This window comes from Chlorocebus sabaeus, chromosome 10 (assembly GCF_047675955.1).
Source record: "Chlorocebus sabaeus isolate Y175 chromosome 10, mChlSab1.0.hap1, whole genome shotgun sequence".
Lineage (NCBI taxonomy): Eukaryota > Metazoa > Chordata > Mammalia > Primates > Cercopithecidae > Chlorocebus > Chlorocebus sabaeus.
The window spans coordinates 28,423,499-28,439,987 of record NC_132913.1 but is presented as its reverse complement, the minus strand read 5'-3'; the positions used below and the strand labels follow the sequence as shown (position 1 = coordinate 28,439,987).

Genomic DNA, 16,489 nt, shown 5'->3' with positions numbered 1-16,489 from the left:
TTGAAGAGGTTGAAATATTTATAATCGATGAAAGAAAAAGTACTGATATAAGATTGCAAAGTTACAGATAAAACCAGTCAATATTGTACTGGATAATAAAAGTATAAACTTTGCAGTTATCTTTTCTACCTGATGGAAATCATTTGCATCTCTATTGGAGAAAAATATTTTTAATGCATCGATCTACAAATTAAATCCATAGAGAATGAGACCTCAGCAATATTTGCTTGAAATTGTAAGTCAAACAAAGGTATATTCCCCAGGAGAATGAACTAATCCTTGGATGACCATCTTAGACAATGGTTCAGAATGACATAAAAAAGACATGCACCGATTCCTTTTATTTATTTATTTTTTAGCAAGATTTGACTTTCTCAAATTTGTGTGTGTTTTTTTTTTTTTTTTTTAACTTTTATTTTAGGTTCGGGGTACAAGTGCAAGTTTGTTGCATAGGTAAACCTGTGTTATGGGAATTTGTTGTACAGATTATTTCATTGCCCATTACCCAAAAATTGTCTCTTCTACTCATCTCCCTCCTCCCACCCTTCACCCTCAAGTAGACCCCAGTGTCTATTGTTCCCTTCTTTGTGTTCATGAGTTCTCATCATTTAGCTTCTACTAATACATAAGAACATGCAGTGTTTTGATTTCTGTTCCTGTCTTAGTTTGCTAATAACCTCCAGCTCCATTCATATTCCTGCAAATGATATCTCATTCTTTTTTATGGCTGCATAGTATTCCATGGTATATATGCACCATGTTTTCTTTATCCAATCAGTCGCTGATGAGCATTTAGGTTGATTCCATGTCTTTCCTATTGTGAATAGTGCTTATAGTGCTGCGTTGAACATTCATGTGCTTGTGTCTTTATGATAGAATGATTTATATTCCTCTGGGTATATATACAGTAATGAGATTGCTGGGTTAAATGGTAGCTCTGCTTTTAGCTCTTTGAGGAATTGCTATACTGCTTTCCACAATGGTTAAACTAATTTACAATCACATCAACAATGTGTAAGTGTTCCCTTTTCTCTGCAACCTTACCGGCGTCTGTTATTTTTTGACTTTAAAATGTTTCGGTTCTACGTTCACCGATTCTAGTAATTAATTATTTGCCTTATAACAAAAAATGTGATGCATCATTTTATAGCCAATTATGAGTTATCACCATGACTATTCATTTTTTGAACTCTTTTCTAAATGTTTCATTCTCATTAATTATTACTGGGTGCAAATTTAAGTTTTAAAACCTAACAAATAACAAGTTTTAAAAACATAGTGACTTATATTTATATACTACTTTACAAGTTTCAAAATATTTTTATTATTTTATTCTTCTAATTTTGCCAATGTTGATATTTAGAGTTTTCTATATATCAGAAGGTGAGTGGTCAATACTTTCAGATGTTATCGAAATAGAGCAGAAAAGTTCTCAGTAACTTTTGACAATGAAGGAATTTTCAGTAATCAAAATAAGAGCCACTTCAAAGGAACAATGAGAGCAAAATCCAGGTGACTTTTGGTTGAAAAAAAAGAATAAGCAGCAACTAAAAAAATATAGTAAGAAGAAAATATTTAAAATTTTGTTCCAGTAACAGTAAAGAAACAAGGGACTTAACATTTTGAGATATTTTAGTAATGTCATGAAATGATTATGGTTATTTTCAGTCCTCTCCTATGAACTTTGTTATATTTCAGCAGCATTAAGGTAAAATACTCAATACTTTAGGAAATTCACTTTGCTCCTAAAATGTTCAAATCATTTTCTGATTTCTGAAGACAGGTATATAATTTAGACTTTTAAAAATTCTAATTTCTGGGCTGGTTGAAAAAAGCTTCCTGTAATTTGGAACACCTTTAAGTGCTTATTAAATTTGGTCAAATTTATCTATCCATTCATTTATCTAATGTATTTATTTATTGGCTTACTTGCTTGAACTCTTTGTCTAATTGCCTCAACTCTCTAATTCTAATACAAATCAAATTAAAAGCACACACTTCAACTATAAAATGAGACAGTCAATTCCCCATAGTTACTAAGTGTTTGGCTTATTATTAAGTTCTGTAGTGAGGTCTCAATGCTTCAGAGTTGCTTGGTTGTTAACAATATCTATTGTTTCAGTAGCAGAAAATCTTTCTGAAATGATAAAGAGTTGAGAGAAGGTATGAATGCTGTCACACAGCTCTTTTGTCTGAAATTACAATTGTATAGATTAAGGCAACTGCATGCCCAGCTTGAGGGATGGGTCATTGAATGGACTCTGGCACATACTTTATCTGAACCCAAGGTATTTGAAATGACATTTGAAACAGTGAGTTCTGAGCTCTAGCTGATATAATAATACAAAAAGACTCAAAAACAAAGCAAGCCATACATTCCACATTTCTCAAGACAGATAAATAATTCACACTTTAAAAAAAGTCCTGGTTAATGGACTGGTTGAAAAAAAAAAAAAAAAGCTTCTTTTTGTTTGGGAAACACTTGAATATTTATGATTTTATAAAGACTGTATAATTTAGGAATAAAACTATTAATAGCCTGAAAATCTCCATCCAATTAATTGCAATATCTTCTTTCTGCTTATCCTTGTAGGAGATGATAGCCATTCCCACAAAGTTGAGGCCTTCTCTACCTTGTTTTGACAACATTCCCTTACAAATGATAATGCTGACACTCACATCTATGTTAGTCTTTCTATTGAGAGAACATCATTCACTGAAGCAGCATGTTACTGAGGAAGTATATTGAGGCATAGAGTAGGAAGAATGTTTAGGCTGAGATTGCAGAAGGAAACTCTTATAGGGGAGAAAAATATATCATTTTTACTCGTTTTAAGTTCTCCATCTGGGACCATGCCAATTAGACTAACCAAAGACAGATTAACAAGAGAAAAATACACACATTTAATTAATAGATGTTTTATGTGACACAGAAGCATTCATAAGGAAATGAACACCCAAAGAGATGGTTGAGCCTGAGTGTTTTCATACTAGGTATGACGAAGAGTGGAAAGTTACAGAAAGAATGTGATAGGGCATAGTTAAGAGCTAAGAATAATAAATGGATCATTTAGCATCTCCCATTTGTTCAGAATTCTGGTTCCCGCCATCTTTGGAAGTAAGAATATTTCTTTCCTCTGGAGGTAGGGAGGTCACCTCTCACATGAGGACCTACTCCAGGGGAGAAGGGGAAGGTTAGAGAGTTTTTGCAGCATCTGCTCTTTCTCTGACCTTCAGAGGAAAGGGGAAAGTTAGGAAGTGCTTCTTGCACCTGCTGTTTCTCAAATTCCTTCAATATGCCAAAGTGCCGATTTGGAGTAGCCTGTTCATAACATTGTCACTCTGTTTAGTCAGTGAATCATAGTTTCATTCTAAGTTCAAGCAAGGAAGTATCAAAGTATAATTTTCAAAAGTTAAAAATATGACTATAATGAAAATCTAGAATGAACATAGATCAGAAAATTACTTATGACATTATTGAGGGAAACAGACCAGTACTGCTGGTCTAACCTCATTAGAGGAATTGGGTATTTATAGGCATTTTGATGAAAAATAATATTTAAATGAGATTCATAGGTTAGGCATATAAATGTTTAATGCCTCACAGGGCAATAAAATCATAGCCTTTGAGTTTATCCTTTTTATCAGAGAAGTATCTACAAATTAACATGTAATTTCAGTATATGATCAAAAAATAAGTCAAAGACAGATACACTCTTCTAGAGCTGCAGTATCAAGAATAGTGTAGGGGCAAAAGGAACTTTGCTTCTGTCCTGTGAAGATTCTGTACTTTCAGTCTCTGGAATAAACTGGACAGCAGACATATTAACAGGAGAAAAGGGGTGTCAATTTGTTACATGCATAATCACTGGGGTTCCACAAAGTATATGACTCCAAAAAAGAACAGATGGCTCAAGTTAATATAGTATCCTAAGCTACAGAAAACAATAAAGGCATGGATTTGAGGTGGTGACAGGTTATGGGAGGTTGCGGGGAGGAAATGCATGGAGAACAAAGGCTGTCTTGATATGCAGATTCTCTCAGGTAGCAGTCCTCAGCAAAAGAGGTGATGTGTTGACCTTCAGCCTCTTTTCCTCTGACTTTATCTTTCTGGTCTGATGAGATTATAGGGAGTGGGTTTATGACAGATTTTTCTTTTATTCTCCTCTCCTCTCCTCTTTTCTCCTCTCTTCTCTCTTTTCTTCTCTTTTTTCTTCTGAAGGAACTTCCCTTTGTCAGATAAAAGAACTTCAGAGAAAACCCAACCCTGCATTGGCTGCTCCACAGGTGCTTTACAGTCTGAAGTCCAAAGCAGCATATATTTTGGGATATTTTTTTCTGAGCCCTGACAGTAGCCACTAGGTACCTATGTTATTTAAATTTAAATTCCAATTAATTAAAATTAGATATGATAAAAATTCAGTTTTCCAGTCATAGTAGCCACATGTTAAATTTGGCTAGTGATTACTTTATTGGACAGCATAAATAGGAATATTGTTGACCTAAAAGGAAGAAGCTGAGGCCAAATTAATCTAAGTAGAAAGTTTACTTGGGCCAAGCCTGAGAATTGCAACCCAGTAGTACAGATTCAATTGGCTCTGAATGTATACTCCTATTAACAGTAGTTACAAGTAGGTTTTGAAAGGGAAAGAAGAGACCATTCCTAACTTGTTTACTAAGAATTTACATTAAAGTAACATAAGTTATTGATTGGCTATACGTCCTTCTTTGTATCACAAGTTCCAGAAACATGAAGATAATGAGTGGGACAGCTAGTCAGAACTGAAATGCCTTTAAACAGCTGCCCCTGGGCTCGGGTGTAGAAGGTATAGCTGAAATCCCATACTCATGTCTCTCTGAGCCTGATTAATTTTGAATACCTCACATATCCCAGACTGCTCTTAGCTATTTTTCTTTTCTCACCATCACTGTAGAAAGTGCTATTGGGCAGCACTCTTCTAGAGAATGAATTAATCAATCCTTGAGCAAGCCTTTTTTACGATTCCTAAGTATGTCGTTGAAAGAAACTATCACCCCTCCATTTGCTTTATTTCCAAGTTTTGGATATTTTTTCAAACAAAGGAATCTTACAGAAATCCTTTTCTATCTTCTCCACCCTTTCCTTCTTTTAATAAAAGGGAACCAGAAAACAAGGATTTGCCTTACACTCACAAAAGGTATTTATTCCTCACTACTACAGAATTTAGCTGTGCTATTGAATCAGTTCTGTTCCTTCCATCGAGTGAACTAATTTGGACAAATACAAAAAGTAAGAGATTGCATTCTAAATACCTGTATTTTAAAACATAGAAACTGTTTATCCTTGTATCTAAGTCATCTTCAGTCTTCAGATAGCAAGAAGAAAGGCACCAAAATGTAGTCATTATTTTACATAATTATTAAGTCACATTTTGGCATAGCAAGAGACTTTGCAGTTTCTTTTCATAAAAAAAAATGTCTATACTTTTGAAATATCCTTTATGATGGTTTGAAAACACTTACGTTATTTTTGGATCATGATACTAGGTTGCATCTGTGATTCAATGATTTTGTGTATGTGTTTTTCAGATGTTCAACAAATGGCGATTGACTGGCTCACCCGAAATCTCTATTTTGTGGACCACGTCAGTGACCGGATCTTTGTATGTAATTACAACGGTTCTGTATGTATCACCCTGATTGATCTGGAGCTTCACAATCCTAAAGCAATAGCAGTAGATCCAATAGCAGGGTAAGAAATTCTTTACAGTGTTTGTTCTAAAAAAGTTTGCATTTAAAAAGAAAAGATTGAAGAATGACAAGTGTTGTTGTGGAAAATAAGACTACAGACTTAAACTTTTTAAAAATGTTGATTTTAACAACTGTGTCGCAGGAAGCAAAAGAGGCTATAACTCACCAGGCAGAAGCTGGTGAGTTATTAGCACATGAATATTGCAGGTCTAATGTAAGACACAAATAACCTTCCATCCTTCCTTCTACCTTCCCAAGAATTGCATCGGGGTCATCAGAGAAAAGCCTCAGCATATTTTTAGGTTAAAGAGAGGAAACTTTTTAGTGCTTAACAAGGAACTTTGTAGTTAGCAAACATCAAGGATGCTACTCGAAGGATGTACTGTTGACATACCTATATCCAGCATAATATTTAGGATTTACAAAAGGGGCACAACATATGTTTACCCGGGTACTAGTAAAACATTAAGAATATCTTTGTTCAGATTCTCTTTATGCTCGGTGACTGTTGATATGTAAACCCAAATATTATTACAGTGTTAGTGAATTCCTCATCAGAATTCATCTTTCTTTTTTTTAACTTCCCAATTTCTCGAATTACTTTATTGGTTGAATAGAGAACCTCTGACATTCTTTAGCTAATAGGCTCATTAATCTTTTTACCACATTTCATAATTTGTAAAAATATAGTCATAAAATGTTTACATTCCCATCATATTTGCTCATATGATCATAAAATCAATACAGGAATTATGCTTTTATTTTACAAACATGGTGATACTATTAGAGGGCAGGAGCAAAACTCAGTTCTTTCAGCAGTCACTATTGAACAAGGATACTTTCAAATTAACCACATAGTGTACCACTTTATTTGAAGGAGCTATTATTTTTTTAAGATGTAAACTGTAGCAAAGATTTGAAAATTGAAATGCTATCCTTGTTATTGTTTTAATCATCCTCAGGCAGTTCAGGCTGAAATGTCTGATGGAACATATCCTAAACTGCCATAAGCCTCCATTCAATAAATGGGAAAATATTTACCGAAGAAACAGCTGTCATCCATATGTGGACTTTTGTCACTCTTTACTTAAAGTCTGATTGAATATTAAGATGCATCATCACAATAGTTCTGATTTTGACAAGAACAGCTTGCACGTAAGAACTTTGCTGGGAAGGCTGTGTAATATAATTCTTGAATGTAGCTCTATTTGTATTTGCAGCAGATGGTTACTTGACTCAATCTGACTGCAGTGATGCTTCAAAAGACATTAGGAAAAGAAGTCATACTTAAACTGATTTGTTTGGGTTGTTGGATAAGGGTAGTAAGAAAGAATTGGAAATTTACAAACGCACTAACAACATTCTTTTGGCATCCTGTTTAGAAATATATTTGCTTGCATGGTTTTCCCTGGATGTGATAACTGAATTTAAAATTAGCCTTTAGACAGTCTTGTCTGTCAAATGTTAAGAGTTGAAACTACAAAACTGTTGTGTTTCCCCATTTTTCTACTGCTCTTATCCTTCCCCATTCTTAAAAACAAAGATCCAGAGACCCTTTTCAAATAAAACTGCCAATCTGAAATATATGGAAACACCATCTCCCTTTCTGAACAACAATATATTTTATGTTCTCAGGTTTCCTATTTCTCCTTGTCATTATATGAAAGAACCATATTTTATCATTTTTGTCAAAGGAATTAAGAGTAGAAAACCCCCACATCGTTTGCTCTTATTCTCTACTGGATTCCTTTAGGCCTCGTAACTGTTTAAATGTAATTTTGTCATGTATCATTTATCAGAATAGGTTCTTTGGAATTTTTGTTTGAGTTTATTCTGTCTCTGTAGCACAGTTTTTCAATCATGAGTCATAGATATCAGAGAAGGAAAAGCTTGGCTTTTTTAAATAAATGCAGGCCTGGTTGCCACAGAACACTTTCAAATATATTCTACTTTTCTCTTAATAACAGAAATTTAGGTAGGATTGATGTGATTCTATCTAAGAACAGAACAGAAGATTTTTTTCTTTAACTTCTACATTTGGGCCTGCTCTAGAATAATTTGAATAGATTTTGGTTAGAAAAACTGCACATGACCTACTAAAGGGGAAATGTTCTGCCCCTAAAATTTCTCCTAGATTTTCCTAATTTTACGGATGATATGTCTTTGGCTTTGCCTATTATAACTTCTGTTCAAAAAATGTCAGAATGTATTCATAATCTGACCTAACTCCTAGAACTTAATATTCATAGGTTTTAAAATGGAGAAAAATTTGCCTTACCCCCAAAAAGGCTGCCTGGAGAAAGTACCTGTTACTTAAGCATACTGTTTTTTTGGAGACAGAGTCTCGTTCTATTGCCCAAGCTGGAGTACAGTGGCGCAATCTCATCTCACTGCAACCTCCGCCTCCAGGGTTCAAGCAATTCTCCTGCCTCAGTCTCCCAAATAGCTGGGATGACAGGTGCCCACCGCCATGCCTGTCTAATTTTTGTATTTTTAGTAGAGGTAGGGTTTCACCATGTTGGCCAGGCTGGTCTCAAACTCTTGACCTCAAGTGATCCTCCCACCTTGGCCTCCCGAAGTACTGGGATTACAGGTGTGAAGCACCACACCTGGCACTTAGGCACATTTGTAACTTCATTTTTCTCAACCTCCTATTCTTTTGTTGCTAAGGACTATTGAAGAAATATAATTTTTTGGTTCTTTTTTGTTTTGTTTTGTTTTGTTTTTAGTTCTCCGTGGTTTGAATACAGATCATTAACTTTCTCTGGACTCTCATTATGACTTCAGCCATGCTCCAGTCCCAATCTTCCAAGAAGAGATTTTTAAGTCAACCTCGTTTTTAATTCTTTTAGATTTTTAGATGTGGACATTGACTCATTAATTCAGGCTATTTCCAAGAGATGCTTCTAGAGATTTTCTTCTTCCTTTCAAAAATTTTTAGCAACATTTCCTTTCAATAGTTCCTTGGAAAAGTTTCCAAAATTATTTCTCTATAGTCATTAGAGTTGGCAGGTAGCATAGAGATCATATTCCAACCAACATCAAAAACTGCATTTCTGTCAGATGGTGATTAGGTCTCTGCTTCTTTAATGGTTAAGAACTTGGTGCTGGAGTCAGTCTCACTGAGATCAAATCCTGGCTTCAGCAGTTACTAGCTGTGTAACTTTGGATATTTCTTCTGCCTTTGTTTTCTTATCATAAAAACGTGCGTTATGATAGCCCTGCCCTGCAGGGCTGTTGAAAGGATTAAATAAGGTCAAATACATAAAAAAAACTTTAACAGTTTGAGTTGTGGAATATGTGAAGTTTCTTCTTCATTTTGCCACAATGATAATTACTAATATTTTCAACACTTATGATACCATTATGAATAGAATAATGAGACCAATATTCTACCCCATCAAAGATGACCTTTTTCTTTTCAGCCACAGTCTCTTTCTACTACAAATCCTTCTAAAAATTTCATACAGATTAAATCCATTGTATAATAAAGTGTTGAGAAAAAAAGGAGACAAAATAAGAAAAAAAAATGAAGTGTAGCCTAGGAAGAAATAAAGATGAAGGGGTATATAAGGTGTAGGAAGGGAAAAGTATGGAGTACCTTTGAGTATGGGTATGTGGACATGGAGGAGGATCTTTTTTCTTACCCATCGCCACGCTCTGGCTGAGGCACCTATAATAAAAGATTTATTGATAAGAGAAAAGCATACAAAGGTACTTGTAAATTTGACGTGACATAGGAGCTATTAGACATGGAAAACCCTCTGTGTGCGTGTGGTTTTTTTTTTTTTTTTTTTAATGGAACATTTGATGAAGTGGATAGCCATGGAGAAGTACGACCCAAATAAAAAGGGGCACAATCTAATGATAATCAACTGGGGGAGACTTAGTGAGGCCTGTGTTTCCAGTTTCTTCTCTGTGTCCCCATGTTTTCAGAGACATGGAAGGTCCTTTCCTCCGGGTATAGAGTGGGCTCCTCTCACAAGAGGTTCTTATGACCTACTTCAGAGAAAGGTCAGATAATTTGTTGATGGCCTGCATCAGGCGAGAAGGGACATCTGCTTCTGCTGTTTCCTCAACTGCCAAGGTGCGAGATTTTGGGTTAGCATGTCCTTTGAGGACACCATCACGGAAGACGTAACAGAGGAACAACCCTTTTCTAACAATTGATGTTATGCAAGATATATTTGGATTACTTTCAAGGTCTTTCAAAAGATAAGAGTAAAGAATAAAATTCTATTGTAGTGATTTTTGTCTGTGGAACTGCATTTTTGAACATGACACTGCTTCAATATTAAACCATTTAGTACTGGGGTCTATTGAGGATTGTAACTGAGGTCAGGGGTGGGGCTGGTCTACAATTTTGTTCCTAAGCTGTGGCCCTCAGCTTTCTACTAAAGTAAAATCATCACCCTAGACTTGAGAGAGAGTGCAACTCACTGTGAGTATGAACTTGTTGCTAAAGTATTCTACAAGAGGAGATAATTAAGTCTAGGTGTGATAATTATTAGAATATTAGAGTAAAAGTAAATAGATATTTTAGTAAAGGTACCAATGTTGGAGTTAAAATTTTGAGAAAATGTATTTTGGGGGACTTGGGGTACCATTAATAACACCCAAGTTCAAAAGAATTATGTGAGGCCGCTAAACTGAGGGAGGGGGAAGATCTACTTTGTTAAGTAAAACAACAGAAATTAAATATTTCCCAAGGACAATGTATACCCTTTTTCTACGTAGGATAAATCTTTTGACTGGCAGAGTGAATAGCAGAGTGATCTGTAGGATTTATTTGTGAACCCATCACGTCATGTCAATAATAAGGGAGAAGTGCGTTGTCTTTGTTCTATACAAGAGCAGGACATCTGCCAGGAGACGGGAGAGTGAAGCTCATCTCAGAAGTTAAATTCACACAAGAATGATTGACAGTATTGAATAGTTTAAAAACCCCTTTCCCATCACCCACTTGGATCCTTATTGAAGCTAATAATGACTGAGAAATTAAAGACTGAATTAAAGTTAACAGCTATCAGGGAGTAGGACTGACTAATGAAATTCTAATCTGTTGTTACGTGAAGTTGGGAAGATAGCAAATGAAGTGGGTTTACCTACACACGAAAGAGGTTTTGTAACAAGACCTTTGGGGTAGTTAGCAGGTTTTCTATTTCTATTAGGTGGCACTCCCTGGGCAGGCACAGGTTCCAAGCTGAAACTGCCACTAACTAATGCACTTGCAGTAGGAAATAAGTGAAAATGTTACAGACGTTTGGCTATTAAAAGCCTCAGACTATGCTTGGACAAATTAAACACAGAGATTGCTTCCCCACCCCCAAACACTATGTATCACTTCGAGGACTGAGATGGTCCTAAAGCTGTAATGGGTTTGAACATCATAAAACATTTAAACATATGACCCTTTGTACTTCTCTCTCCCCATAAATATATCCATCTTGGTGTCCTCATCTGTGATTCATGACTGTCTTAAACTTTTAAAATTCTTATTTACATTTTGACAGGTTGCAAATTGTGAGTCCTAGCTTTTTAAGGGTAAACAGCCCCCTACACGTACCTACAAGCAACTCCCCCCGTAACAAAAGTTGATTTCCTAACTTCTTAACTACTTCTAACCAGCTATGTGACTTAGCTATCCACAATCAGATGCACATCCCCATTGTTCCAGGAAAGATCTGTTTCTATAAACCTAGTTTCCCTCCAAATTTTCTTGTGTATTTCTTTTCTTTAGGAGGAAAATCAGAGAAAAATGAAGACATTCCAATAGCTCCAATAATAATTCTCCTGAGTTATGTATTGAAATGTTGCAGCTTCTCTCTCAGATATCTGTGACTTAAAGTTTGTTTGGAAAAAAAAAGCTAATAAACAAAATGAATTGGTAAAAGCATATTTTGGGTTATTAGTATATATTTGAAACAACCTAGGTTCTCACACAGAAGCGGTACTCAAGTTAGCTGACCTCAGCATTCACCTGTAAGATGGGAATTATCAAGGGGTTATTTGCCTGCTTCTCCTTTTAATCAATGGGTATTAATGAAACATAAGGACAACATCCCTAGGCTTATAAATTTGTATTAATTATTCTAAAATCTGTCAATGCTTTTTTATCTATCGCCCACAGATTCAGTGGGTGGTATTATATAACATTTTGTTTCTTTCATCTGTCTAGATCCTATGAAATATCTAAATATTTTTTATGTATCCCAATTCCTTATTTGACTCTCCTATCTTTTTTTTTTTTTGGATGAGTAACATTTCTGGTGGTAGTTAAGTTCATGAATTAACTATGCAACAGCTATCTGCCTCTCTCAGACCAATTTTCTAAGAGCCACAAGAAAGTAATCCCTTATCATTTCCCAAATTCCAGTTCCTTTCAGGATTTGCTGATGCGAATAGGCAAGACTACATGGCTGTGAAAGTATGTGTTTCCTGGTCTGCACTAATTTTGACTGAACTTAGTGATTCAAAGGCTCATTCAAAGGTATAAATTCATGTTAGCTGTTTTATATATGACTCAAATTCTTCTCATCAATTCCTTTTTTTGTTAAGGTTCAACCTCTTTCCAAATTCTTCTCTGGACCTTTCTTCAAGTGGCAGTTCATGCCTAGTATTACCATTGGTTACTTTCTCTTTCAGTTATAAATTATATTTCTATTACAATGTGCTTAGCCTGGGAATACAGCAGGGGAACTTGGAGTGGTTTATGTGCAGTGAATCCTTTAGTGGAAATGGAAGGCAAATCAATTTGACTCTCACTGTGCTCTTTGACTCATATTATTCATAAAGTCAACACAATGCAAAATCATTCCACATTTCTACTTGCTCCCTTTGCCATTTTTTTGTTTCTTTCTTTTTTACTCTCTAACTTTTCAAAGTCTGTTAAACCTCTCTCTCAATTACTGAGCGCACAGCTCTATTTCTAATATTCAATGCCTTTCTCATCTTCTAGTCACTACCTATAAGGATTTCTTCTCTGAATTCCCACTGTTTAACGCTTTCCACTCGAATAGGTAAAGGAGCAGAAAAAACAACTACATATCGCCTAAATGATGAAAGAATTTATCACTTTACTTAAAAATCTACATTGAGGACAGTCCCAGGGTTGGTTACTTTAGTAGATTAACAATATCATTAAGGACCTGGGTTCCTTTTTTTCTACTTCTTTGCCCTGTAATGTGATCTTTAGTGTATTCTTTTCAGGCTAATTCCTCTGTGGTCATAAGATATCCATTGAAGTTCCAGGGATCCTGTGCGTAAACATGATATTCAGTTGAAAAACAGTACTGTTTCTTCCTTAAGTGTACAAGAGCTCCCAAATCAGACATTCTCTCATGTCTTCTTGGGCAGAAACTGGAGTACATGCCCACCTAAACAAGACAACCACATCGAATTAGACAATTTTTACCATTAACAAATGGAAAGCAGAGGGACATGAGCATGAAGTTGGGACCAGGCTAATGTGAAGAAAGAAAAATCATGTTATGGACTAACAGCATCCATTGCCACCACTGTCCTATGGCCGTCTTTTGTCATCTGCTGCTCTTTATCTTTTCTTTGTTCTTCCCAGGCAGTGAAGGACCTTGTTTCACTTAGATAAGCCTGTTCAAAATGTGAACAAATAATATTTGTTCCAAATCTCATTTCCTCTTCTAAGAGAACTCCTCCCTTTCCTTTTAGCCAATGTTGTTTAAACTTCTTCTGAGGAATATTTTTCTAATCTCTTTTCAAGACAAATGATAGGGTTTTTGTTTTGTTTTGTAACATTTTATAAAATACCGATAAGAGGCTGGGGTGGGAACATTCTGGATAACACATGCATACCCCTGTTTTTATTTGTAAAGACATAGTTTAGGAAACTGATAGCAGGTTTTATTCTGGCATATTCTCCAGCACTTTTGGAAGCTATATGAACATTTCCAAACCACTTGGGTAATATTCAGTAAGTTATTGTTTCACTTATAAAATGAGTCTCACATGGCCTGAAAGCTTTCTTACTCTCTGCCAGAGAATAGCTGACATATTTGAAGTGTCTGTGCTAATAGCATAAAAGAATAATTTTATATTTTCAAGTAGTTTACAATTATTTCTAGTTGTTTTTTTATATGGAGTTCTATGAAAACAAGAAGCAGATATGAGCCGGTAGTACTGTTTTTGAAAGGACTGTACACGAACAACATTCTTGTATCACCCAAGTGTGACCAGTGCATCAAGGGTAAATAACATGAACTCTTGGAGTTATGCAAGAAATATTAAATATTATAATGAGAAGATATGGTTATTCTAGTTTACAAAGAGCCTCAAACTTTCCAAACAACAAACAAAATACTAAGTAGTGATTTCTTTGAAATTCTGAGTTAAATAATGGATCAGGCACAAAATGTTATTTTCAAAAACTGAGCCGGGCGCGGTGGCTCAAGCCTGTAATCCCAGCACTTTGGGAGGCCGAGACGGGCGGATCACGAGGTCAGAAGATCCAGACCATCCTGGGTAACACGGTGAAACCCCGTCTCTACTACAAAATACAAAAAAAAAAACCTAGCCGGATGAGGTGGCGGGCGCCTGTAGTCGCAGCTACTCGGGAGGCTGAGGCAGGAGAATGGCGTAAGCCCAGGAGGCGGAGCTTGCAGTGAGCTGAGATCTGGCCACCGCACTCCAGCCTGGGCGACAGAGCGAGACTCTGTCTCAAAAAAAAAAAAAAAAAAAAAAAAAAAAAAAACTGAAAGAATCTTGGTTTGTAAACACCACAAAGAACAAAAATTAAAAACAATAAAATAAATACTTGACACCATTCTGCTTATACATTACCACTCTTTAATATATAACATAAATTTGAGTTTTTACTGTAGGCTATATAATTACATTCAACTAAAAAAGAGAGGAAAAAAAAACAACATTCAGCTTTTTTGTTGTTATGATTTGTTCTGCTTGACTGCTGAGTCTTGCAGGATATTGAGCCAAAATTTTTATTTTTCCCTTGAGCCAGACTCTTAGTGGTTTGACTTGCAAGAAATTGGCTTGACTTTAGGGTTAAGGGGATGTTTTCTGATGTAAGTTGGTTTCTTCTCCAGATGATGATGGTGGTGGTGGTGGTATTGGTGGTGGTGCTGGAGGTTGTTTTTGTCATAGAAAAGGAAAAGGCAAATGTTAAAGGTATTTGGTCTTCTTTTGATTTTAGTGATAGAATTGTCTTTATAAGAATGGAGGTAAAAATTGTGCAGAGGTAAACCCATGAACTACAGATAAAATGTACCCCAATGGAGTGTTAAAATAATGCAGTGCCTTTTGGTAAAAACAAAACTATTTTGCCATTGCCACTGATTTTCATAATGATTGAATACAGCCATGGTAACGTCATCCACAACCAAACTATTTAGGAAATCTTTATACTTCCTAAATTTGGCTTAGTAAGACATAAACTGAGATTAAAAAGAAACATACGAAGAAAATATTGCTGCCTTCTGAAAGTTTTCAAGCTAGTTCCCCAAATGGAATGTAGCATTGGGGATCTAATTTCAACACATACCTAAATAATTAATCTCATAAATTCAATCTGGGACCTGTCTAAAGTATTTGGAACTCTACAATGATCAAAAAGCCTCCAAATTGATAAGGTTTCTGATTCACTTTCTGCAAAAACAAATTTTTTTCTGTTTTATTTAAGTTATTTAATTGGATACAAATTTCAATGTATCCACATAAATTTATTAATTAAATTGCGTAAAACAATTACAATTTATAGTGTACACACTGAGCTTTGTATTACTATCAATAGAACAATGTTATAACAACAATATTTAGTAGGCTAATGGTAGTTGCTTTTATAAAGTCTAGATTTTTGACTTAATACAATTAAATTATATTTAACATTCATATATGAGTCCAGCAAGAGTGTTATAGGTTGATGGGAAGTTTTTCTCTTGTCCATCAAGGAGTTATTCAAGAATCAAGGTTTCTTTCATTTTATAGCTGTAGAATCTCATAGGGCCTTGGAATACTCCGCTCCCAACTAGCAGAAGGAGAAAAATACTGAAGATATATTTACACAACTGGATGCAAGTCAATGAAGAAAATTTGTCATCTGGTTAGGCAGTTCCTTGCCCATGACAGCATCACACTATGGAAGTGAAAGGATGCATTTCCAAGGAACACTTGTTCATTTCTGCAAAATCTTCTCTCCTGCCTATCAAATATCTAAATGTATCTTTTCCCCCATAGATAGAATACACTACATTTAGGTCAAAATACAGGATCTCCAGCTGACTTGCAGTCCTCTCCATCATGTCCTTTTATAGTTCCTTTTGTACAGCAACCTAAGAACCAAAAGGCTCAAAGATATCTGCATCCACTGTGCTATCTGTATAAAATATAAAAGACTCTTGTTTAGAAAATGGAAGACTGGGAAACACTCAGTAGCCATTGGTCCAGAGTCAGGCAATGAAGGTGAAGACCTCCTACTCTGGCGGTTGAGAAGTTACTTGTTAGCCTTATTCTTTTCTCTGTAAGGTTCCCCGTTGTCCTTTGTTCTCTTTAAGCTATGCTTCCAATAGGACGTTCTTTCTAATCTGTTGTGATCCATGCTACACCTGAAGTTGGCAATGGAGAGTATCTTCCCCCCTGGGGCCCTGTATTTTATAAACTTTTTATTGTCTTTTCCAGTTTTAAGATATGAAGAGACAAAGATCCTGTAAGCTACACTCCTGGATTTTGAAGTTACACATTTGTTTGCAAATTAGTAGAATTTTAATTTGTT

At 35.5% G+C, this 16,489-nt stretch overlaps 1 protein-coding gene across 1 annotated transcript in view; it reads left to right on the top strand.

Moving 5' to 3' along the window:
- The window catches only part of LRP1B (LDL receptor related protein 1B), a 1,897,925-nt gene that overhangs the window by 949,794 nt on the left and 931,642 nt on the right, over positions 1–16,489 (top strand). Inside the window, exon 7 of the mRNA XM_073019651.1 lies at positions 5,569–5,731. Within this exon, the coding sequence (XP_072875752.1) occupies positions 5,569–5,731 (163 nt within the window). The remainder of the gene's footprint in view (positions 1–5,568; positions 5,732–16,489) is intronic.